Genomic DNA, 27,141 nt, shown 5'->3' with positions numbered 1-27,141 from the left:
GACGACCCCCCACTTGGAGGCATGTTTTTCAGGGCAAAAAGTCGTCTTATACGCCGGCAAATACGGTACTTCATTGTTTCCTCATCCTGGTCTGAGTCTGAAAAATATTCCTTTCCCCGTTCTTACTTCTTTCTCTCTAGATCTGGACAGAATAGTTTTAGCAATTGAAATGATGAGTCTTGGAATTCAGACCCAGACTGCTGTGTTAAAATCAAACCCTGATTGAGTCTGTTCTATTGTGGTGTGGACCTTGGCATGGGGTTTGGGTTTGGGCTTGGCTTTTCTTCCTTCCTTCTTCTCGCACCTTTTGACTTTGTCTTGAGAGTTTGCTGTGCTCCCACGAATTGGGAAGTAAAACAGCCTCTTCTGTTTGCTGCCTGTTTGCGGCCTCTTTAAGATCTCAGTCTCTTTGTTCTTTGTGGGCAGCCAGCAGGGCTTCTCTCTTAGTAATCTGTCTCTATCTGGCCGGACACTCCTTAAAAATTTCTTGAAGAGATTGGCTGTGAGGGAAAATTTCCTGTAGAATTCTTGGGACTTGCTACTTGGTACAGATGCCTCATTCTTTTCTCCTTTTCTGTCTATCTCTGGCAAATCCAGCCAATTACCAACTAGATCAGCAAAGATGTTATCACCCAGAATCAAAGGTTGTCGGTTCCTACTTTGAGACATTAATGAGCAAGTCCAGTCTTTGGTCTCATCAGAAAACCAACAATCCTTACAAACTGACTTAGTCTCAGACAAGCAGTTGGTGTCTTTAGTAAGCCGACTGCTCGTAGTGTTGTCACTAGATGACTCCAACATTCTTGGTGAATGATACTCTGTTGTGCTTGCAGTTGAAGAAGGTCCACTGTCATCCTCACTACCTATGCTGCTAAGGGATGAAGCAATGTGCCCATGGTTAGTATCTGGCAAAGAAATACGGCAACGTGAGCTAGTAGAGTGTGACACGGGAGTTGAGCATAAAAAGGCTGAAGATCTGCAGTTGTCCAAATAACGTTTTCCCAGCAGGGTCTCACTCTCTTGGCTGGCATCAAGCTTTGCCCTTGGCATCATCTCCTTATTGTTTTGAAAATAATTATGCTGGCCAATTCCTGAAACCTGGTTTGGGTTACTTGAAATCTCCAGCTGTTCCAAAGCTGTCTGGACCTGGAGCAGTTTCAGTTCTTGCAGAGCACCCATCATGCAGTTCATCTGTTCATGCAGCCCGTCCCCAACCTCCTTCATGGATAACTGTTGTAAAAAAAAAAAGACAGAGAATAAATGCAGAATTCACTAACCTGTATAACTGAAATATATGCGAATCAACTTCTGCATCTTACATTTATCGTATTTTCTATTACATTCAACTTTCATCCCGATTTTTAAATGTACAGTTATATAGTTCTCACATTACATGCTTCTGCTTATAACAGATATGTCATATATTCTGAGAGAATTTGATTTGATTACATTAATTGGTTGCATCAATTTAGTCTTGTCTTTTACCTTACCCTTATAGAAAGGATGATGTTAAATAAGAAGCACATACCACATTCTATTCCTTTATTTTCTCAGAATATGATATATTTTTAATCAAACATCAAGAAACATTTGAAGAAATTATCATGTGAAGTTTTATTGTTACCAACAAGAATGTTAAACAGAAGCCACAATCACAAATCTAGCTATGACTCTCATTTAAAAATTCAAGAATCATCTCCACAGTCCCTCACAAAAACGTGTGTGTGTGTGTGTGTGTGTGTGTATGTGTAGGGGGCATACACAACAGACATGCCTGCATTTTATCTGCTGTTCAGGAAAAGTACATTTACATCAATTCAGGACAAGAAATGTATAATCAAATTAAAAATCAGAACAGTGATTGAATGAAAAAATGAATACAAATTCATTAATTAAAATATCATAACAAGATTGTTTTTATTTTCAGCTTTCAGTATTATTGGCAGATTGTCTTCCTGTAACTCAAATATCATGTTAAACATGCCAGTTCTTCCCAACTTCTACTATAACTGCTGTACTTTGTTCTTTTCGGAAAATCTTCCCAAAGCAAAACTAACTGGACATACTTTCTAGCAGCTGCCACTACTCACTCTTTACTCTCTAGAACTGAAGGGAAAGGTGGAATTATTTGATGTTCTGGAATTTTCACAGCCAAGTTTATAAAAACAATAAAAAAACAACACTGACAATCATAACCTGTATTTTGGTCAAACACACTACAATCACTTTTTGTGCAGTGCTGTTGTAATGCAGCTGTACAATTACCACCTGCGTGCATGACTTAAAATTACACCTCCAAAATTATCATGTTACTAAGCATGCTCTACTATCTGCAATTTCCATGTCCTTGGGAGCCAAATGTCACTGACACTGTTCTTCAGAACCCTGTGGCTATATGACCATACAGCTATTTCCAACCACATATTCTATAATAAGTTTCAAAACTGGATTCAGGAACAGCTGAAGTAGAAGCAGGAATCCAGTCTGCCTGCCAGAACATATACAATATACAGCTGCTGAGCATGCTCCTTAAATTGAGGTTCCATTTCAAAATCCTCTTTCTGGCCAATTTATAGCTAAATATTAAGTTCAAATCAATCAACCTTCTGCACAGTGCACAAGCCACAGCCATCTTCTTTTTATAGACTAGGTTTTATGTTACTCATGTGCAGAACCTGGGGGGGGAAGAGGGCCGCCTCAGAGAAAACTATCACCTTACCTCTTTCCAGGTTTGTCTACTGTCTCTCTTCCTAATATTTTCTGCCTTGTAAGTGGAACTTTCTTTATCTGAAGCTTTGCAACACTGACCTGGGAAACAGCTTGGATACTCTCATTGGACACTTCCCATCAAATTTCCTTGCAGGCCAAATGGTGTAATCAGACAATGATGAGTGACAATGGGTCCTGCAGTAATGACTGTGGCTGGTAGGAAAGTCAGCATATGCTGTAGAGCTGGGCTGTGCAGTTCACTGATTCAATTAACTCCCCCTTTGGGGGGAAAGGAGGGGGCATCCTCCTAAACTAGATCTCATGTGACAAGGAGCCATTAGGAAATATGAATATTTCAGAAGCCCTTGTTCTCTGATTCTACTGAGAGAGGGGACTGGAAGAAACACAACACTAAGGGTCTTCCCTAGAGAATAAGATTCATCACTCATAACATTATGGCCTGAACAAAGATAAAATTTGTCCAGAATTTAAGGCTGGAATACTCACATGAACTATCTTAAGTGGCATACCTAGAGATTGGATTTCCCCTTTTTTAAACATCCACACAACAATCGTGTGAAGTATATTGGGCTAAAAGAGAATAATTAGCCTACAGGAATCTAGTAATCTCAACATAAGCCTGTGGATTGGAATTTGGGCCTCCTGAGCCCTAGGCCCATACTCTTATTTACTCTACATATTGGAAAGATCTTTCATTGGAGGCCTTGCAAATAGGGGGTGGGTGGGTGGGATAGTATTAGATTATTATTAAGCAACAATGGCATTTCCAATAAAAACTGTATGAAAGCCCACATTTTGCTTCCATTATTTTTTCATTTTCAATTCACTGCTCTACTGCTCCAAGATGGGAACAGTTCTCCTCTTATTCTGGGAATATTGGAGAGGTACCCTTTATTTATTTTATTTTATTTGGTTTGTCAGTTGCTTACAAGATAATAGGTATAAGTAAAAACATAGTTATGAATGCATGGATACATATAACAAAAATAAAAGAAACAATAGGACAGGGACAGTAGGCACGTTGGTGCACTTATGCACATCCCCTACAGAGCTCTTAGGAATTTTCAATCTGTCCATCACTGACATGACAACAGTGGTGTTTTCAATGGTGGAACTTCTCTATAGTAGAAAGAGAAGTGCATATTATGATGCAATAGAACCCATCCAGGGCTAAAAGACTATGCCAAAAGTGTTTTGTGAATACTTGCTTATTCTTACACAGTTTAAGTGCCAACTGCACATACTGTAAATTAAATGCAAGGCAGTAAATTCAACTATTCTTGCAAGAAAACTTTAAAAATCTAATAGAAGTCAGAGGTGACTATAATTCAGCAAAGGATGTAAGATCATGAGGAGAAAAATGTCATCAATAATAATAAAGATTCACTCTACTTTCACAAATATTACTATGGACATAGCTATCTAGTACAAGTCACAATAATGTAATTGGCATCATGATACTTATACAAATGACAGAAATTGTGTCCCCAACTGACTCTCTGTAGACATCCAAGCTAATTACTTACTTGGTACCTAACTAAAATCATCCTATGTGCATTTTCTTAGAAGTAAATTAATTTAATACTATTTACCTATATTTTCTCGAAAGCAGGTCCCCTTAATGGGTGCTACTTTTCAAAGTACACTTTCTCTGTCTATACTCCTTGTTGGCATAAGCTCTTTATTATCAGGAGTTGAGTATTTAAGCAAAAGCATTCAGAAAGCACAAGATTATTCTAGGATAAATATGTCTAGTGTCGACTTAATCTAGGATTCCTATATTGCATCTGTAAAAATCCACATATATCAGAGAAAACCCGATCTGTTACCATCTAGTAGTATGATTTTTGCAACTTTGATTTTTTTTATTACTGAAATTTAACATGAATAAAAATGAAACACATACACACACACATATTTTGAAGTAAACATTTTCAACCTACTTAATATTTCTTATAGCTTCTTTGTATATATAATTTTATGATATAATGTCAAATTTACATCATATTAAAAAAAAACAGAATGCACATGATACTGTTAGCCAAAGTTATATAAAGATTGTTACATAAGCCACACTGCAGCTGGATGTCTAAAGTCACCAGATTTTGTTGTTCCACTTATAATAGGAGAATTTGCTGTGAAGTCAGTTAAAACAACACAGTAAGTTGTAAGCAACCTAAAAATAACAGCCAATTAAAACACATTTGTTCGTGTTTCTTAGAAGCAGTTAACCTATGATTTATATAACCTGAAGACAGGGGTGGGTTTCTACCGGTTCTGTCCACCTCTGTAGAATCGGTAGCTCTGAAGAACAGCAGAATATAGAACCGGTTCTATGTCTGCTGATGTTTTTGCCCACCTGCCCTGACCTTTATTTCCTACTTTTTCAACTTTAGCTGCCGTGCAAGGCACAGCTGCAGTTAAAAAAAGCAGGAAAAAAGTACTTTTTCAAAAAAAATAAACCTGATATTTTTTCCTACTGAAAAATTGCTTTAAAAAAAAAATTGCTTTCAAAATTTCTTTTAAAGGGAAAGAGCATGGCAGTGACATTCTCACATCAGTGTACGAGCTGTGCAAAACAGTACTTGCATTTAATTGTGCTCATACAGTGCTGTCTTGAGTCTTCAGAATCTGGAGGGGCAATATTGCTTTAAAAACACATGTAGAATATTCATGTATAATTAAAAATGTTAATTTCCCTCCAGACATTATTTTTTAAATAATGCTCAATTTTAACCACTGGTATAACAGAGCTTAATGACCTGGATGAGAGATAAACTGTCCATTATTTTCCTGTTTTATTATAAAACATTTCAGTACATGGAGAATACTGTAATTAAAAGATCTAACATACTCTATTCCTGATTTCTCCATCTCTCTCTCTCTCTCTCTCTCTCGTCAGATTCTGCAGGGCTTCTCTGGAATTCAGTGCCACCCAATTCCCTTGGGCCACACTTGTTTTCATTTCTAATTTGTCACCACATCTGCTGTGCTGGAGGAGTAGGGTCATATTTTGGTACAGAGCAGGGTAAGAGTGTGATAACAGAGCCCAGCTGAATGTGGGGCCAGAAGAGAAGCTTCTCATAATTGGAAGGAAGACAGATGTCCTTCCCCTGAATGAAAGAGGTGTTGTGAGAGGAAATTGTTGTTCAGAGAAACCCTGAGAACAGGAAAGAAAGGATTACCACAGCAGCTCTTAACAACGAGGGGGAGGAAATAGAACCTCCAGTGAACAATATTTGGTTTATTGGAAGAGGATGTTATAATCAGCACGAAAGGAATGTATAGAAATTACATCAATACCATTGGGGTTTATTCTTTGATAAGGGGGAGAAGGTTGGATGTTAAAGCAATGGATCTAGGTGTTTGTATTCAAGCAATTTTTTCAGGATAGGTATGCAAATACTGCAAACTTTAAAAAAATGCCTGACATTAAAATCAAATATTTTAATATAAGAATAAAATTAGAAGATTGACCATCTTAGAAACTATAGATGTGGTAGAAGTATAGCAATAGCAGTAGCACTTACCATTCCATTGTGCTTGAAGTACTCTCTGAGCAGTTTACCAATGTTGGCATATTGCCCTAACAATGACAGCTCTCATTTTACTGACCTCAGAAGTATCAAAGGTTGAGTCAACCTTGAGGTGCTCAGGATCAAACTCCTGGCAGTCTGCAGAGTTAGCTTGCAATACTATATTCTAACCACTGCGTCCCAAAGGAACCTTCTGCTATAAGGAAATTCCAGTGGTTACTTTAACAAATTCTCTTCAAAATGGCATATAAGCTGGTATGTCCCTCATGCAAGGTGGTTTTACTCTTGCAGATGACACCGACAGTGAAAAGGGGCGTTGGTCCTACCTGAACGCTTCTTCTCAGGGAGCCAAAGGGAGAATCTAGGATGGTAGTCTCTAGTCTCCTAGCTCTGCAGACCGAGTTGAAAAACTGAGGACACACCCCCTGGTAATGACCAGGCTCTTGGACAGGCCATAAAAAGACTTCTAATTAAATGGGGATTGTGATTTATCAGAGCCATGTAATCCCTGGCCCACTACTTTTTTCTACCCCTGCCTTAGTGAGAAAATGAATATAAGTTGGGATTCCTTATATTTTCCCGTGTATAGAAATGAAGTAGCATAAACTTTGGAGTTCTTCAGAGAAAGAGAATATAGGCAATTCTTGACTTACAACCATTTGTTTAGCGACTGTTGAGAACTATCTTGAGTTAAATGGCCTTTTTTACTCTAGTTGTTGTTGATCCAAGTAACTCTAAGGTTTGCAAACCTGATTATTTGGCAGCACTGCAGGAAATAGAATTCTCTCTAAAGGAATATTCTTTCCTTGAATAAATAGGACATACATTCCATGTGTATTCCATGTTTATTCTATTCCCATTCCATTCCATTCTAAGACATAACTAAAACATTTTCTGATGCAATTGAGTTTTACTGTTCCCCACATCTGGACTGGTCAGGGAGTCACGTTGTATGATTTACAGAGGTTTTTTTTTTTAATTAAGTCCAAGGAAGCTCTCTTGCATGCATTGTTTTTGGGTAAATAAAAAAACTAATTTCAAATGGTTTTCGACTTAAATATATCGGTTTGTACAGACCAAAGGAATTTACCCAAATCTGATTTCCCTGCAGGGTAATCTACCAAAATCTACCTTTTAGTCATGTGTAAAAAGTATTCTAAAGTTGGCACCACATGGATAAACTGTAAACCACATTTCCATGTCCTAAGGAAGAATGGCAAATACTGAGTCAGCATTCCTTATCTGGATCTTATCTAACTAAATATGCATGCAAAAATTCTATCACTTTTCTACTACTTCTAATACAAGGGTTCTTAGAATAGGCTGCCAAACTACTTATTTATAATTTAGTTTCCATTTTAGCTTTTTTATGCCCCTTCTCCCCAATTGTATTGAATTTCTGTTAGGAAATTGGGGATAATTTTATTTACAGTGGAACTGGGAGGTTTGTGTCCTTGTTCAGTGTCTTGCTTTGCTTATTATCCTCAGTTTACTGAATATCCAAGTTGCAACTTCTTTCTGCCCTTTTTGTACTGGCTTTTACCATAAAGACCAAACGTAACTAACGGAACTAAGCATGATTTCACCATATTTCTCATTATCTCTGTTCCCCTCTACTTTTCCCAACCTACCTGATTCTTATCATCACAGTTGTACCACATACATGCCATTGTGTCTGTGCTTGCTTATGAGTTTTTAACCATAATGGAACCTAAGCTACAGTTTCCTACTTTAAAATGCAGGAAAGCATATAATAGTTTTTGTCATTTATGGCCAAAATGGTGCCTGCCTATGTTTCACAAAACAAATATTTGGCATGAGGAAAGATGTAATATGGCAGCATCCAAGTAACTTTGGAGATATGTGCAATTGCATTCTGGATCATCTAAAGCTTACAGACATTGCTCAAGAGCAGCCACATGTAGACCAAATTATGGTAATTTAGTTGAGGAGTGACAAGGAAATGAGTGACTATCTTCAGTGCAACCTGTTTCAAGTAAAGCCATCACCTGCATATCAGATAGAACTGTGCAAAAGCACTTGGGTTGATTCTGAACCTGTTCTTCCCCATCCAAACTTTGACAGCCTCTAGACATACTTCCACTCTATCTCCCAATGGATCTGAGATGGATATACTTCATCATGAACTCTCCCAACGTTTTTATAGAAATATTTACCAGATAGAGGAAAAAACTAAATCCTAAGTCTATGATAAACCAGCTAGCGATCCAACCTCTCTCCCCTGTAGGACTTGCCAAGTCCAGAACAGTTTTCTAATCAACAGTAACAAAAGCAGCTGAAAGATCTAGGTCTAGGAGAACAGGCTGGTGATGCCACTCCCACCCAAATCTTATGAAAGATCATTCACAAGATTGACAAATACAATTTCTCTCCCATGCCCAGGTCTCAGCTATTGCCAAGCATCTATATAATCAGTACAGGTAATCCTTGACTTGCAACCATAATTGAGTCCAACATTTCTGTTGCTAAGTAAGACAGCTGTTAAGTGAGTTTTGCCTGATTTTATGACCTTTCTTTCCACAATTGTTAAGTACATCACTACAGGAGTTAAGCTGTTAAGTGAATTTGACTTTCCCATTGACTTTGCTTGTCAGAAGGTCACAAAAGGTGATCACTTTACCCTGGGACACTGCAACTGTTATAAGTACTTACTAGTTACCAAGTGTCCACATTTTGATGATGTGGCTGTGGGAATGCTGCAGTGGTCGTGTGAAAAAGGTCACAAATAACCCCTTTTCAGTCAAGGACTATCTGTATCCTTCAGACCCCTCTACAACTGCAGTCCTGCCTGCAACCACAAAGGGAAGGTTAGAGATAGGCTGACAACTGTCCAGTTTTGTTAAATCTTGCCATAGTTTCTTAAGGTGGCCAAGCCAGTGCCTCTTTAAGGACCTCTTGCATTTCCTTTTCTCTTAAAGAGGGATTGAATACAACCTGGATTTAACTCCCATTCGCCTCCCTGCTTGAATTAGCCATGTGAGCAGGTCTAATCCACAGCTAAGATTGCAGAGGATTCTGTCCACTTAGGATCTGCAGACTCAAAAGCCAACTAGAAACTCAGTAAATTGTCACATTTGTCAGTAGATTCTGCCCATCCAGCTTCTACCTCACAGCCAATGCAAGCAATTTCACCCATAAAAAGTGCACCCAGATGATCGTGCTTTACACAGACCTCTCCTTCTGGCCCATCTCTCTCCAAAAAACTCTGGGATACTTCAAGCATAAAACTGCTTAGCATTCCATAGATGTAGTAAGAGTAATTAATAGAGTTGCTGCCTTTATCATCATAAAGTAAGCTCAGAACAGCTTCTTACTTGCATTTGGTTGCATTCATTTCTTGTTTACTACCAGCCTCACTGCAGGTAGGCTATCTCTTCATCTGCTTCATTTCACAAAACTCCTCAAAATATCAAGGAGTGCTCTGAAGTGAATATAATATCTAAAGCAGGGGTGTCCAACCTTGGCAACTTTAAGACTTGTGGACTTCAACTCCCAGAGTTCCTCAGCCAGCTTTGCTGGCTGAGGAACTCTGGGAGTTGAAGTCCACAAGTCTTAAAGTTGCCAAGGTTGGACACCCCTGATCTAAAGTATGGCCAACCATTAAATTGGACAGTGATGGACTGTAATAAGCCCACAGTCATCATAGAGAACATGAACTCCCAAGCCATCTCCAATCCCAAGAAAGGAAAGTTAAGATCAAATATTAAGAGTCTGACCGATCCCACAACCATCTCTGCAATTACTGTAAACCAAGCAGTTAAGAATGTTGTCAGACAACTGGGAGGATAGTACAAAACAGCACACACATCTCAATTCCTATAACATAATTCAGCTATCTCTATAAATCTGCATCTCTCCAATTGATTAGTTATGTCTCATTAGGTAATTTTCAAGTAAGTTACCAAGGACTCCCCAATACTGTCCTCTAAAAGTATTGGATTTCAGCTCCCAAAATTGCCAACCTGCATGAAATCATGAGCATTGAAATGTAATACCTCTGGAAGGCATTAAGTTGGGGAAGGCTTTTTGCAGAGATGCTCATTATTCATTTCTGGGAATAAAAAGATTCTGCTATAAAGTTATATAAATCATTGAGTGTTTTTGACACAAATCTGACAATGGCTATATTAATTGTTCGTTTTGAGAACTATTGTGATTATAGTAGCAGCCCTTTGGAGCAGTGGGCATGTGAACTCCTGTTGATTCTAACTGATTAAAGCCAGTTCAATGATTCCTTCCTATAGTATTAACCCATCTTCATATCAAATGAAGATGCAAAGTATGAACCTCAACCACAAATCTTAATTCTACCTATATATACAGGTATTCTTCAACTTACGACCATAATTGAGCCCAAATTTTATGTTGTTAAGTGAGACAGTTGTTGAGTGATTTTTGCCCCATTTTATGACAATTTGTTGTTGTAAAGTGAATCACTGCAGTTAATAAGTTAGCAACCTAGTTGTTAAGTGAATCTGGCTTCCCTATTGATTGTGCTGGTCAAAAGGTTGCTAAAGAGAATCACATGACCTTGGGACACAGCAACAGTCATAACTATGAGCCAGTTGCCAAGTATTTGAATTTTGATTGCATGATCATGGGGAAGTTGCAAAGATCATAACTGTGAAAAACGGTCATAAGTCACATTTTTCAGTGCCACTGCAACTTTGAATGGTCACTAAACAAACTGTTGTAAGTTGAGGACTTATGTATAACAGAACGCCATGCATTTTGTATCAACTTATTATTTCTTGTCATCATTCCCCCCTCCCCCGAAAATGTAGAGTGTAATGGTACTAGGAGGGACAGAATTCTCTGGTAGAACATTGGAAAGGCAGGCAAAAGGCTCCAATTTGATGTTTACTAGAAGCCATGAATAACCCACACACCATTTGCTGTCACATTTTACAATCTTCCATAATCCAACAGTGAAGGCTTCCAAATTCCCCAAGTTTTTCGGAAGGTTTAAGAAACTAACCTCCACAAAACTCCTTTCTGGGAAGGCTTTTCCTGTTTGGCTGTTTTAAAGGGCAAGGCTTTCACTCTTTAATCCTTCTAAAAAACCTTGAACGATTGGTCCCACAATTCAGCATGACCCCTGAAGTCCACAGAGACTGCTAATGAAAGCAGCAATAGTAGTTGTAGTAACAAGTAGCAGCCACCACCGCTATTGCTGTCTGGTTAAAAGGCTCAGAAAATAAGTGATAGAAAAGAACTCCACATGTCACCTTCAAATTGAGCTGCTTGTCAGAGAAGACAATATCGACTGAACATTAAGGAATCTTTCTACAGTCTTCAAGCTATATCACAAATGTCACTTGGGCATCCTCATTGAAAACTGGTTCAAAATGTACAAGTCGCTACAAGCCCATTCCTTAAGGGTGAGTGAACCACTCCTCCACATGTTCCACCTTCCAAAAATACCTCCACGAGTTTAATTTTGTTAAGTTTTAGCAACAGGGATGGGCTTGAGTCTTGTGAACGTGCCAGGGATTACAATCTAAAATGCAAGGCAAAAATATAACTCATATGATTACTCCCTGGATATTAAAAAAATGCAATTCAACGGCAACTTTAAAGACCTTCCGGGGCACATTCAAGGCTTTGGAAGAACACAGGTTATGCACTTCTGTTTTATGGTACAGCACAGGGTTTTCAAGCCAAACATCTTCTTGTGTATGACATTTCCACACTGTTTCCATTTCCTCTTGTTTGCTTTTAAATAGGTGGGGGATTTTGGTGTACTGTGCCTTAGACATTTGTTTTGATCAGTTGAGGGGTGTTCTCAAGTACTTTGAATAGAGTACCCTACCACTGAGAACAGAGCCATTGTCTACATGAGGAAATCTTTACCAACCTGTAAATATAAAAATCAAAAAATATTTCAATTGTTTTGTTTCATATTTTTGGAGGGTCAGTGGAGGAGAGAAACACAAAAGCATTTAATATAATAACAAACACTTCTTCCTAAAGGCTTATTTTTTTTAGTATTTTTGAAGAGTAAATGTCTGTATTTCATGTAGTTGCACGGAAAGTGAAGGGCAATTTCTATTCTCCCTTTTCTCTCTGTCTGTAGTTTCCACTTTGGCTGTGGAACTGATTACATTTCAATTTGAAATTCTGCCAACTGAGACTGGGAGGAGGACAGCAAGATGGTGCACAGGACCTAAGAGTTGTGCTTAGCTACTTGCCAGAATGGTGAATTTAACAAATGAATATTCTTGGGACAATGCCATTCAGAAAACATCTCCCTAGAAAGTGAATACTCATGCTTCATGATGTAATAAGTCACTCAGAATGTAAAAAGATGGCAAAGTGGCAAAATAAGACAATTTTTCCCTGTCACAGAAAATGTACTCAAATGCAAATGTTTCCCTGAAATTTCCAACCAGCTATTAATCTAGTATCACCCATATTCTGGCATATGATGAGTGGCTTCACACAACGTTTTTTACTACCGCTTCTGTGGGCTTGGCTTGGTGGGCGTGGTGTGGCTTGGTGGGCGTGGCAGGGGAAGGATACTGTCAAATCCCCATTCCCTCCCCACCCCACTAACCTGCTTTCCAGCTCCTTTCTCCTGTGCAGGGCAACAAAAGACCCAGCCGATCAGCTGGGACTCTGATCAGCTGGGACTTGGGAAGCAGCGAATAGATGCTACCGGTTCTCCAGAACCTGTCAGAACTGGTTGAATATCACCTCTGCTTCCCACCATCGTTCCTTTTAAACAGAGAATTTAAAACCAGCATTTTGAAAGAAAAATTACAGGGAAAAGAAACACTCCAAGAAACATTCAAGTTATGCAAGCGACACTAAAGGGGCAAAGAATTAACTATCAAAGGATACTGGTTAGCAAAATTTGAGGCCTCACACTTTTGTTAGGCACATACAATTGCTAAAGAGAATACAGCCACTTGTGTATGAGCAAAGAAGCTTTCATAAACAGGAGGGCCAATCTGACATTAACTCTCTCCTCCAGCCCTGTACATTGACCACAAAGGTCTGAGCAAAAAAGAATGGTTTTATATCTATGGCTTTCTGGAAACTGATACAGGGAGAAAAGTGTTCACAAAACTCTAAATCTGTATATCCCATGGGGGGTTTTGATATGGCAATAAAAGTACATTAAAGCAAGGATCAGCCATTTGTACATAAAAACATTCCCAAGCCTCTGCCTAGGAACTCAGCGTTTCTTTACTGTCTTTTAAAGCCTATGACAGGGATCTCCAAGCTATGCTGGCTGGAGAATTCTGGGAGTTGAAGTCCACAAGTCTTAAAGTTGCCAAGTTTGAAGACCTCTGGCCTATGAGTTTAAAAAGAGCTTGCTATGCCTTGCCCAACACATGTGTTAAAAACTGATTCCTTATTTCTATATCCTTCACACCAGCATCTAATCATTACAGTCAGGGGACACCAAGCCTCTGTCTCTTTCTTAAACAACTACTGATCACTGCATGTTTCTGAACCTAAGCTCCAATTGTCAGAAAGGACACTACTGACACCTAAATTGCAGTGTATTGTAAAACTCAGATTACAGTTCTGATCTTTTAATCACAGTATTAAATATTGTAGAGCATTATATTATTGATTGCATAAGGCACCTTAAAATTATTTCCGGTCTGAAAAGAGGAATGTAAACAATTGCAATTAATCAAAACAAACTGCAAATATAAATTCACTATTATGGCAACCTATAGTAATGGCTATTATGCATTTAATGCTGTTCTAGCTGATTCAGGATAACTAGTGAATTCTCATTCTGTCCATCAGTGAAAGGGTTGTGCCTTTAATGAAACAAAACAGCAATTAATAAATATGTACACAATGGGAGGGAGAGGGAGAGAATGCTTCAAAGAGATTCAAGGTAGTATCTTTTCAAAAGTTATAGGTTTATAACAATAATTGTGTCAATTGTTAAAATTATACCAAATAGGACATAGGATACTGGCATATTAATAGTTCAAGTGTCACATCAGCATCAGGAAGAATTATCATTTTTTACAATACAGCAAATAGTGGCATATAGTCATTCATCTATACAGCATTGCTAGCTAATTTCTTTTCCTTGTTTCACATTTTCAAATCCCAGGGAAAATCCATGCATTTTCATATGATATATCAAATATGCTGGCTTTTCATCCATTGAGCTTCACAAGTCTAACAGCATCCTTTTTAATGAATCAAAATGCCAATAGACGATCATAACTTACATCTAGGCAGATCAAAATATCTGAATGAAAGCTGTCCTGAAAGAAACCTGAAGGCATCTTTAATTATAGGCTTTCATGGAAAAAAATTTCTTTCAGAATATGAAAGGTATTCCATTCATTCAATTGCATTTATTATGACTAGATGTGATCAGGCAGGTGTTTAACAGGCTAAATTTGAGAGTTCCTATGAAACCCCGGGGATGCAGTGGCTCACTGGATAAGACGCTGAGCTTGTCAATTAGAAAAGGTTGGCAGTTTGGCGGTTCAAATCCCTAGCACCATGTAATGGAGTGAGCTCTTGTTACATGTCCCAGTTCGAACCTAGCAGTTTGAAAGCAGGTAAAAATGCAAGTATAACAATAGGGACCACTTTGGGGGAAAGGTAACAGTATTCTGTGCACCTTGGGCGTTTAATCATGCCGGCCACATGACCATGGAGACGTCGTCGGACAGCGCTGGCTCTTTGGCTCTTTAACAGAGATGAGCACCAACCCCTAGAGCTGGAAACAACTAGCATGTATGTGCGAGGGGAACCTTTACCTTTATGAAACCCAATGTTAATACTTTATGTTCAAGGTGTATTTATATAAGGACTGGCTAACTTATGGTTCACCATAAAATGGGTGAAACTTATATACCTGCAGATGTTGGCTTTACATCATTCATCTGCGTGAACAATGTCATCTTTCCAACACTCTTGGATGTTGAATGTACCATAAATAAGTCAGACTGAATTGTACTAGCTTGTTTTCAAGGAAAAGCATTTGACATCACAGGATATGTCTAGGCCCAGTCACAATGTACTTTGTTAGATGTATGTTTCAATAGAATAGTTTTCAGTCATCCCACATATGACTCAGCAGCATGAAGATAAGTTCAACAGCAATGATCATGGCAAACTGTATTTAAGAAAAGTAGTTTGCTGGCTTATTGATACATTACTACTTCAGGTCCTAACCTTCGACACGCATAAATGAAAATTCTTGGGAGCAGCTGCAAAGGGGTATTAACTAGTTAAGATGAGTGCATATATCAGACATCTTGTGTTATGATTAAAAGTGCAATACTGGAATGACAGAGATAACAGAAATCATTGGAAAAAACCTGGATCTTTATTATTTATTCCAAAAAGAGACAGTAAGCCAGAGGCATGGAAGATTGATTCAAATGTAGAATGACTGTTCCAAAAATGAGAAGATTAGAACAGTGGTCGCCAACTGGTGGGCTGCGGACCACTGGTGGTCTCTGAGAAAATTTTGGTGGTTCGCAGAGAAATGTCACCCCCCGAAGCAATTAATCCAGGATGCTCGGGAATACAAGGCTGTGCCACCCACATGGCCCGTGGGAATACAAGGCTTGCGTAGCTTGCATTGCAAACAGCATGAGGGAGTGAGGGGAGGGGGAAAAGGGCGGAGGGGAAGAACTCGCCCCACGTCTCTCCTGGCCACCGGGCTGCTTCTTTCTTCTTGTTTTTGGCTGCACGCAAGGAAAGCAGCAAAAGTCTTCCTTTCTCTCTCCCAAACTCCACCAGAAATGAGTCTTTGGGACCCTGCAAGGATTCCTGCTCCAATAGGCTGCGCCATTCTGGTGGAGTTTGGGGGAGAGAAAGAAGGACTTGTGCTGCTTTCCTTGCATGAAGCCAAAAGTCTCTCCCCCCCCCCCCCGAGAACGGTGCTCAAAACGGTATCCTGCGATCCCAAATAAAGAATGACCGATCAATAGGAAAACAGGATGGGGAATTTTCCTGCGGCCTTTCTGCTGCTTCTGATTTTTCTGCAGAGACCTGGGAAAATCCGTCTCTCTCTCTCTCCCCCTCCCTCCTTCCCCCACCAGCGGCAGTGGTGGAGCTTCAGTGCTTGGCTGGTGGGGAGCCAAGTGGGGACTTTTCCTGTAAAGAAATACTTTCAAAACTAAAACTATTTAACCACTCTAGACTACTTTTATGTTATTTTGTTGAGGGGGTGCTCAACAAAACCCATGTTCCACCAGAGTTGAAACAAGAGCCCGTTCTTATAAAGTATTATCTAGGGCCCCAGGAACACAAGTTCAAGTATTCCTTCAGCCATGGAAGCTCAGTCATGACTTTGGTTTAGGCACTGTATCTCTCAGCCCATCCCACCCCAAAAATAATTATCGTGGGAAATTTTTTTTTAAAAAGCAAATACACTTCTTGAATTCCTGGATGGAAAGCAGGATATGATGCTAATTAATAAATAAACAGCAGTAACCGGGAGGAGGGGGGGGCAGGAGAGGACAGATTAGCATCAGCTCTGTAATGTCGCAATGCCACTTTCATCATTCTGATGTTGCCCTAAATCAACAAATTTTTGGCTGATTTTCCATTGAAGGAGCAATGTTCAAGATTTTAGAACCTAAATATTCCCCCCTATAGTTTATTCCCCACTATAGAATATTCCCCACTATAGTTTTGAAAATATGTATGAATATTTCAGGAAATCCAGCATATTTTGCTAAACCCACAGACTGTCATCTGGCAGTCACGCATAAGGAATCTTTTGTTTTTCCTTTGGACCATGTATAATTCCACCTCTCTTTCTTGACACTTTAATTTCATATCCTTGTATTTTAATCACATTTTCTTTCTTACTCTGTTTCATGGATATGGCTTTGTGATGTTTCAACACATGAATGTGATAAAATAAAACGGATAAAAAGAATAAATAACCATCTAATGTCAAGAGTTACCAAGGCTGACAGTGGAAAAGGGTTTCATTCAGAATTAATATGTCTAGGCAAAACGTAAGAAGTGCAAGTTTCATCTCCACCACCATCATTATGTTCTCCTTGGCTGAATAATAAAAAGTTGCAAAACTCCATAATACAAAGTAGAAGCAAAAGTAAAATTTTGACAGTGATTAGCTGTCCTTCTTTGGTTTGACAACTATTAAGATATGCCTTTTTAAGTGAGCCATCCTTAGAGCTTATTGTAATGTGACATTTATTCTCCGCCTCTTCACAGAGAAAAGAATTGGTTTTTCTTTTTATATTATGCACATCAGCATTTTGTTCAATGCAAACTCAGCTCATAAAACCAAACTCCTACTTAAATTGAGCACAGATTGTTTCTTCTTGTTCTCTGGAGGCACAGAATGCTATGGCACATTCATAGCTAAGTCACAACAGGGCTGGTTATGAAGAAAGTGCTAAAAAAGAGGCAATCTTTTCCCTGTCCTAATGTGGCTGTCTATTACACAGCTTGCCCTGTTTCCTCTAAAGCTTCATCGTTATCAAATAAATGAAGCATTGCTTTAAAATATTTTACATCAAGATCTGAATGTAGGATTGGAGGTGAATATAATATTGTTTCATTTAGCTTACTTCTCTTGTCTTGGCAAATTTATATTGCCACTCAATTAGGTGGGATGTGATTGATTGATATACACACACACAACTTCCCCAAGATGAAATCAATGCTGAACATAAATCAAGAACAATATCCTCAAATTCTAGAGCTTTTATCCTATCTAAAGTAATTGCACATGCTCCTAGCCTTCATTGGCAACCTCAAAGCAGAGTGTTGTAAGTTGTGCTATAAGTATATAGCTTGCCTTCAGAAGTTGTAAGTGCTTCATCACTGGAGGTTTTTAAGAAAAGACTGGACAGCCACCTATCTGAAATGTTATACGGTCTCCTGCTTGAGCAGGGAGTTGGACTAGAGGACCTCCAAGATCCCTTCCGATTGAAGGGAGGGGGTCAAGATCCCTTCTGCCACAAGGAAGATGGGGTCAAGCTATTCTCCAATGAATCTGAAGGCAGGACAAAGCAGCAATGGATGAAAACCAATTAAAGAGAAAAGCAGCCTAGAATCTAAGAAGAAATTACCTGACAGTGAAAACAATCACTGGAACGACTTGCCTCCAAAGGGTGCTCCAATACTGGAGGTTTTTAAGAGGAGATTGGGCAACCATTTGTCTGAAATGGTACAGTTTCCTGCTAGAGCAAGGGATTGGACCAGAAGATCTCCAAGGTCCCTTCCAACTCTGTTATTCTGTTATTTCTGTTAAGTACCAAGCTAGAAACCAAACCTCTAAAGCTCTGGCTTTATGCCTAAATGTTAAAACAGACAGAAAGGAAATTGTGATAGGGCTGCATTCTGGAAAATTATACTATGATTAGCTAGATTACCCATGACCTGATTGCTTAAGATTTAATAAATACCTTTGAAATTGATCCAGTAGAAAAATCAAGTCACAAACCAAAGAAATGCAGTTATGACCGGATGGTAAGAATACAATTAATCTTTCACCAGAATAATGAGAATGCAATGATTCGAGGTTGTACTCTCAGTTTTAATCTAGCTTTCTCCCCCTGCCAGCAGTTCCTGATCCACATAATATTTGGCAACAGCTGCTAACATTTTAGTAAGTAAAAGTTTTCTTATCACTGCATCTCCAGGCTTTCTGTCTAGCCTTGTCTGTCTAGCCCTGTCTCCTCCTATAAAGAGAGTTGGAAATTTAGTTAAAGGTTGCATTTGCTACCCTTGAGTACTTCAGTGTGTCGGTGCTTAAATGAAAACACAATGATGTGAATCCAACCTGCACACTTTGAACAATGCCAGACGACTAAACTACTGAGCCAAGGCTACAGGGTTGGGTGTGATATTGGCAGATAGCTACACTGCAAGATGAAATTTTTCTACAATCAATCAAACAAAATAGACATAAGCAGACAAAACCTGATCTACTGTCTGCAGGTCTTGTCAGAATTTATATGAAATCTTTATTTCATATTGAAGATTTATGAGTAGTTTAAAAGATGCAGCCTCAGTTCCATTTTGAAAAATGCCACTTCATTTCATCGGATTATAGAGATCAAAAGTTCTTGAAAAATAAGCTCTGAAAGCACACTGATAATATGGATATTATTAAAAGTAAGCAAACATACAATCTACTGACAATGTAATGCAAAATGGCAAAACTCTTACTGATAGCTATGATTCATGGATGCAAATTGTTTTCACATAGAATTGCAAATTGGCAAATAAAGAAACACACTGAATTTTATAGAGAAGACAAGGCTAGCCCTGCTAGATCAGGCAAAGGAACACCTTAAATCTTTTTCAAACTTGGCAACATGAAAATATGTGGATTTCAATGCCCAGAATTTCAATGCCCAATTGTGGTTTACACCGGTTGGAAAACACACATCTGTAAAGATCACACAGAGTTTTACCCGCCATATTATTCAGTCATTTAAACCATGAAATTGTTAAGTGCTTCAATTTCTCATTGGCCTTTATCTTCATCAAGGGGAAGCTAACATGGTTTTCGTTCAAACCAAGATGTATAATCAATGGCACAACCACTGGCCTTTATTTTTAACCATATTATCCAAGAGCATGGATTTTATCTTTTCTCAGCCACTTTGCTGTTCATCAAATATGACATACCAGGAACAGTCAGATGCATTAAAGCAAGGAAAGGTGACCTATTTTGTTCTGCTTTTGTTAGGAAGAGCAAGCTTACTGTAAACATGACCGCAATTCTTGAATGTTGCCTCCAGTTAAACCCAGGAAAACTTATTACTCTGTGAAAAATGCATTTGCTCAGGATGCACATTAAAAGGCGAAAGATGTAATGGTTAGTGGAGAAAACTGGGGATGGGGGAAGGGATGAAATTTTAAAACACTGGCAAAATATGGACGTTCTTGTGTACTTTTTCAGGAAGAAGACCGAGTTTTACAGCAGTATTTTAACATTTGATTGAGGACTGATAATTCCAATTAAAATATTAGGCAAGAGAAAATAATTTTTTTTCTGACAAATTTAAACAGAAGAAAGTTCCATTCGGATGGGGTAGGTTAGAACAGAAGATTTTTAGTTTTCAACAACAGAGATTCAGACTGAACTCTGCAGAAAGCAAGAGATTTTTTGGAAAAACTTAAAAGTGGAAGAAATGCAAATGGAAGTGACAATTTATATTGTGTTATGATCCTAAAGAGAATTTTTATCAATACGAGAGAAACAATCTATAATGAATAAAAGCACTTTAAATATACAGTATGTTAGAAATGTTAACAACATGAAAGGATATTTTATCATGCTTGCTGGACATGTAAAAAAAGCTTTAAAAATGGATTGAAATACACATACATTGGTACAGAGGATTTGGAAGATTAATATCCAATTAAAGTCAGAACTTATCCTTTTAAGATACATACATACATACATACATACATCTTAAAAGGAAAAGTTCTGGCTTTAATTGGATATTAATCTTTCAAATCCTCTGTACCAATGTATGTATTTCAATCCATTTTTAGCTTTTTTTTACATGTCCAACAAGCAGGATCAAATGTCTCTTCATGTTGTTATGTGTGTGTGTGTGCAGCAAGATTATTATATATACAAAGATGGAGAGTTTCAATACTACTGACTATGAAGGAACGTTGATTAAACTGATAGATCTTGCTGAAATGGATATTTTTTTTATTATAGAAAACACACTATCTATTGGTGATTGGAAACCTCATATGGATTTTTTTGTACAAAAATAAAAAAATGAGCTTGCAATTTTTGACTTTAATGATTAGACTGTATAGATTATAGCAAGAATTGTATTATGATGTAACTTTAATGAGACAGATTTAAATAGAACTGTATTTATAACTACTGCAAAGAATAATGGAAACCACTTTTTCGTTTCTTTGTTTTTCTATTTTTTTTTAAAACTTGTTTTCTTTCCTTGAATTTTTGTCTGTTTTTCTTCCTTACTTTATATTAGCTTGGATCAGGTTTTATCTTCTTTTTTGAAATTTTCAATAAAATCACATTAAAAACATTGGCAAAATATTTGTATCCTTGCTTAGTGAATAGCAAGGAGACAATTCTGCTTGTCAGTTCATAAACTGTCATCTTTCTGTTTAGCAAAGCTCAATTCTCTTCTTATATGGTTCTTCTTCCTGACACTTTGAATCAGTCACTATCACCAAACATACCACATCTGCTATAGCGGATCTTCTACTACAATAAAAATATGCTAGCAGAAAATTCCAGATAGATAACAACAAAGGAGAATATTTGTAGCTCAGGATTAAAATGAGGTGGTGCTCTCTGAGCTTTCTTGCAGGCCTTTCATTACCCTAACTAGGTAACATCATCAGTGCTAGTGATAGATAGCAACATAATTCTCATGGAAAAGCTAAAATGCACACAAGCATCAGAGATGATAAACACACTTGCATCCTATCTTTTATTGCTTTAGTCTGTATCCATATCCCACTCACCATGATAAGGATATCCCATATCCCACTCACTCATCTTGATAAGGACTTTCTTCCATTGTCCTGATAAATTGGAATTTAGTTCCCTTTCCTTCAGTGTTGATTCAAGGGTATTTAGCATCCCAGGCCACATTGACTGCTGGTGCCATCTCCCATCAACGCCAAAGCTTTGCATTTTTAGATTAACTTAGATGGAGGGATGGACTTGCTAGCCCCTAAGCTTTGGCACATTCGGTCAGTGCCTACTCTAAAGCTAGTTCTGCTTACTCTGCCTGATCAGTTTATCTGGCTCCAAAGAGGAAGAAGGCATGAAGACAAAAGGCCTTTCTATCTTAACACGCAATATTACAGAATGCTAATAATAATGAGTAAGACAATGGAGCAAGAATCTTACTATCCAATAGGATTAGGTTACGTAAACTAATGCGTCATTGATCATATCATTGCCGGAGGGAGAGAAAGGGCCTGGTTTCCTGAAGATGGAACAGGGTGGTTGCTTCACCTGATTAACTCAAATATGCCTGGATATGTGAAGGAAATCTTCCCACCTTTTCTATGATCAGATGAACTCGGTGCCCTAACAAGGTATGAGTTCTTGGCTGAATTCTTCCTGCAGCTATAATACAGTATTGGGAAGGATGATGTATCAAATTCTTGTCTGCTGATGAGACTAAATGGTTAGGCTTCTGTGGTGCCTGCAGGGCAAATATTCTTTCTCTTAAGAAAATAAGGAGAGGCCTATTAGGTCAAACCAACATTGCTTTTAGCCCAACATTTTTGGATTAAATGTAATAGCTTTTTTCCTCAACAGAGAGTATTTTAAGTATGCTACTTGTAATTCTTTAGGTAATCAGCAATCATCAAGGCTCATAGACATTAAAAACCCAGTTCTCTGTAAAGCTGCTCTTTCATAAATGCCTCAACTGGTGTACATCTTTATTTCTAATGCAGTGAATTCGTTTGTTCATTGTGTAAAGAAGTGCTTCTTTGGTTCCAAACCTCCCTGGATTTAGTTCAGTAGAAGTCCCAGTGATATAACATTGTAAGAATAGCTTATATCTACATTTCCATACAACTATTCTCTGCTAACAGATCATGTAAAATAGGGTTATAGTCATCTCTGAATGTATGTGTGTGTGTTGGTACTCAAACTTCCCAAACATGTAGAGTGAGGCAATACTGGATGATACTTACGGTAAGAGGATCACACCCAGTTTGGATACCTCCAGGCTCCCCTACTTGGCATCCTGAGGACATCCTGTCCAGGGAGCCATGTGGGTATAGGGTGCTTTCTTTTCTTTGGCGCAAACTGTGTTTATAAAATGGTAGTTGTGAAAAATCTACAAAGAATAAAATCATGCTAGGAGAATGCCTAGGAAATAGTGATAGTTAACAGCAAATTATTGCCGGCCACACTGCTGGGGAAAAAAAATGGAATGAAGATATGACGGTCATGTTTTGTCTGTATAAATATGTGGAAGGAGTGGCCAATAATTGAAGAACTGTCTTGATACAAGTCATTATCTGTCTCTGCATGAGAGATATGGGACAGTTGCCAGTAGACCTAGGGACTAATGGCTATAAAGAACACAACTACTAATGTGTAGAGAATGGATCTACTGACACAATGTGGATCAATTTTTATATCATTCTTCTACTCCCTCATTCCGCATTTCTCTCTTCCTTTCCTGGGTAAGCACACACATACACACACAAGGGTAAGGAATATCCTGCTAGTATTTGGTAACTTCAGTCCTTAAATGAGCTTAGGGTTACCTTGTGATTACTGGAACCTTTTACATTACAGGATTTAAAACCATTTTGCCACCTTGAGCTATTTGTAAAATAATAAAGATGGGATACAAAGAAATAAATAAACAAACATTATACTTGGGCTTTTGCACTTTTCCTAAGTACAACATGTTTCTGTTTTTGTTTTGCACTAGCTATTTCATTATTCTGTATCTATTTGTTTCCTTTTGGAAATTGACAATAGCCCATTATTGCAATTCCCATTCTGTGACAGACATACATCACAGTGGTTGGTGAATGGGCCTAATTGCTTTGCACCCTAGCCCAAAAGCATCTATGGATGGTGAATGAGAGAAACAGACTTGCAGAATTGCTGCTCTGAAATAAATGATTTTTATAGTGTGCAATATGATTAAATCTGTAGCAGATTATACTGTTAAAGCACTAAAATCCATTCTGAATTCTAGTTTCATCTAGCTCTGCTTGGAGTTTGTTCTGTGGTGATAGTAATCTTTTGGATGGAAAGCAGCCTTTTGAATTGTAAAGCTTTCCTCTCATAATGACTCCTACGTAACCTTTACTTTTTAAAAAAAGAACCCTAAAACCTGCAGTTCTTATTATTTATTCATTAGAGACATATACTCCCCATGTCTCTTCTTGTTCGTCATCCTCTTCTTTTGGACTTGCAAATACTTTATTTAAGAGCATCCTGAATCTTCATTACTAATCCATTAGTATAAAAACTAGGACACCAGAAGGAAGCATCTGCTGGTAGGAAAGCTTAAGCCTGTCACAGCAAGGCTTCTGTCTGAGAAGCAGCAGAGAGAAAGGGTAGATCCTCAACAGGCAGAACAAAATACCACCCAAAGGAGCTCTTGTTTCTACTGCAATGGAAGCAACAACTGGAGCTCACACAATGCAGTTGAGTAATGTCAATTTACTATTTGGACTAGGAAGGTGATTGGGAGCCACCCTGACTTGGTTATGGGCAGCTACATAAACGTGTTAAACAAACAAAAGTGCCTCACTTCACTGATATACAAGTATCAATCTAGGTATACTATATAGATATGAAACTGTACACACATATTAATCAGTACAGCGCCCTTCCCCAAACTGGCGTTCTCCAGGGAAACTAATCTTCAACCCCACTTGTTCCCAATTAAGCTGCCTGACAGGTTATGGGGGTTGATGTCCAAGACATGAGTAATGTATCAGACAAAGTACTGTCCAGATAATAATAACGTAGAGGTGATCTACCTCATAGGATTGTGGTGAAAGGGTTAAGAAAAAGAGACTGTAAAACAGCATCCACATCATAGTACTATGACTGTACTTCAGATGAAGACGTAAAACAATTTGCAGAGCAAAGTAGGCAAGCCCTTAAAAGAGAAAAGTCTGGGTGGAGAAAAAAGCTGACTCGCTTCCCTCCAGAAGGGCGAATCTGCCTAAAATATGGATAAAACAGGCAAGGACAAGTCATATAAGACGTTAAAAACTGATTGTGGGGAAGCTAAAATGCATTGCAGGATAGAGTGATGAGTTGCCAATAATTGCATCTTCCTTTTGTGGAAATCTGCTGGCATTCCAGAGTTCTCCAATTGTAACATATAGCTGCATTAATTCAATGCAGTTGAATTAATTCAATACAGATCTACACAACTATTTTCAAGTCTGTTTAGGAGGACTTCAGATATGAAATTGAAAGATGTGTCCACTGCACATCTTAGGAAATCACAATATCCAATTTATTGTGACAATTCAGTTTTTCATTTATAAAATACAACAACAACAACAATAAAACCAACTCAGACAGTTGAGGTGTGGAGTAATTAAATTTACCTTTTTCAAAAAGTGCAACTGTTTAGAAGCACTTTCTAAATATATTGCAGGATACCAATCAAGTGGTATTTTGTTTCTTCCAGGATGGGCACTTAAGCAGACCTAGGCAGCTCCTTTGCATAAAAATGACACAATGGAAACTTATGCAATATGAAACAAGAAAGGAAGCTTCTCAGAGGCAGCTAATAATAAGAAAATATCAACTGGAATATGTAAGGGTTTCAGAATTGTCTTCAGAGGATTTGAAAGAACCCCCATAATTACATAAAATATCTCCCCACCCCCCAAATATCTGCAAAGTACAAGACATATCTGTGCTCTGAAAAGCAAAATGCAATACTTGAATCAGGGTCATATGATGCAAAAAAAAATTGAAAGATTGTGTTTTGTAAGCCTTAATAATGCATCCCTATCAGGAAGAAAGAAATGAAGTAAGATTATTTAGAGTGTGATGATTCAATGTTTTTGTTTTGCTCCAAGTAGAATTGCTTGTTAAACATAAAATAATGTCAAAGGACTGAGCAACAGGATGCATTATGATGTCAATTAATCATTCTAGTTAGATACTTTCCAATTTACAACTGATTGCTATCTGAATGGGTAACCAAACTTGCTAGTATAGGTCTGTTATACTAGCAGAAGCTCTCCCTCTACAAGAATAGGCAAAAGATGAGGAGGAGGATAAATTCTGAGTAGGAAAGTTTAGGATTCTGGCTTTTTGTAGCAATGTCTTCATCACTTGTATATTGCCACTTCCCTCCTCCAATATGGTTCACCAAATACCTATCCGAGGCAACTAGGTTTAATTTTCATGTCAAAGGAAAATTCCAAAAGAGTTTTAAAAAACCATGAATGGGTTGACGATGCATCCTTCTTTGCACACCTGAGATAAAGGCCAGTGGATAATTTTTCTAACAAAGCTTGGAAAATATGCATTTTAATGAAAGGGGTGTGCATGTGTTGGGGCGGGAGCTAAACTACGATCGGTAGATCGATCTAACAGTAATGTAGCAGTAAAGCGCATGATTTCATTACTTATTGGCGCGACCATTGCTAATAATCTCTTGCCAGGGAAGTACCTAGAAAGTTGCAAAGAGGGTGACGCGCGTTAAGTTTGCAAGGTTTACTCAGAATCGCCTTCCCTTCTTTCCCCATTACTGCCTTACCAACTCTTGTTTCAGACGGCGTAGGTAATGATCCATGTTCTTCATTTCCATCCTCCCATCCGAGTGCAGCTCCGCCGACTGCTTCAAGCCGCCCCGCCAACGCCGCGCCCAGTTCTCCTCCCTCAGCCGCGGCGCTTCTTTTTCCGCCCCGCCGCCTTAATCCAACGGCCCCTTTAAACGCTCATTTGCCGACTTCGCCGCTGGGAAAGCGCTCTCCCGCAGCAGATCGCCAAAACTTTTTCCGCGAGGAAACCGCGACCGACCCAAACCAGAAGCCAACTCGCTTTCTTTGGAAAGTTAAAAGACGCACGCAGAAATGGCAAAGCTCGGAATGGCAAAGCTCGCGATTGGCCAGGCTCTCGCCCGCCAACCCTCTGCGGGCACGGGAGCTGCAGACGGGCGTGCGCCGCTGCTCTCCGGCGCTGCTCTTTAGCCCAAGCCCGCTTTGGCTTTTAATTGCAAGAGTCGCGCGGAGAAGCCCCGTTGCTTGGCAAAGCGCCAGCCCCAGGCTGGGAGAACCCACGAGCGAAGCGACACGCACGTGGTAGCAGAAGTGAAGCCTAGAGGAGAGGCTTGGCAACCAAATTAAAAGAGGCGTTGCTTGCTTTGTTGCGCCGGCAAGGACAGACATCCCGCCCCAAAGG

The 27,141-nt window shown here is 38.7% G+C and overlaps 1 protein-coding gene across 1 annotated transcript; it reads right to left on the bottom strand.

Annotated features, from left to right (window-relative positions):
* Positions 1–64: 64 nt before the first annotated feature.
* Positions 65–27,085, bottom strand: INKA2 (inka box actin regulator 2). Its single transcript, XM_026675111.2, has 2 exons — positions 26,498–27,085; positions 65–1,230 (listed from the first exon to the last, which is right to left on the bottom strand). The coding sequence occupies exons 1-2, from the start codon at positions 26,546–26,548 to the stop codon at positions 187–189; spliced, it is 1,095 nt and encodes a 364-aa protein (XP_026530896.2). The 5' UTR covers positions 26,549–27,085; the 3' UTR covers positions 65–186.
* Between the last annotated feature and the right edge of the window lie 56 nt (positions 27,086–27,141).

The sequence above is a fragment of the Notechis scutatus genome, chromosome 3, assembly GCF_049901735.1.
Source record: "Notechis scutatus isolate UNSWTSFEM ecotype Mainland chromosome 3, rNotScu1.2, whole genome shotgun sequence".
Taxonomy (NCBI): domain Eukaryota; kingdom Metazoa; phylum Chordata; class Lepidosauria; order Squamata; family Elapidae; genus Notechis; species Notechis scutatus.
Note: the sequence above shows the minus strand (reverse complement) of the source record. Positions and strands in the feature narration are given on the sequence as shown.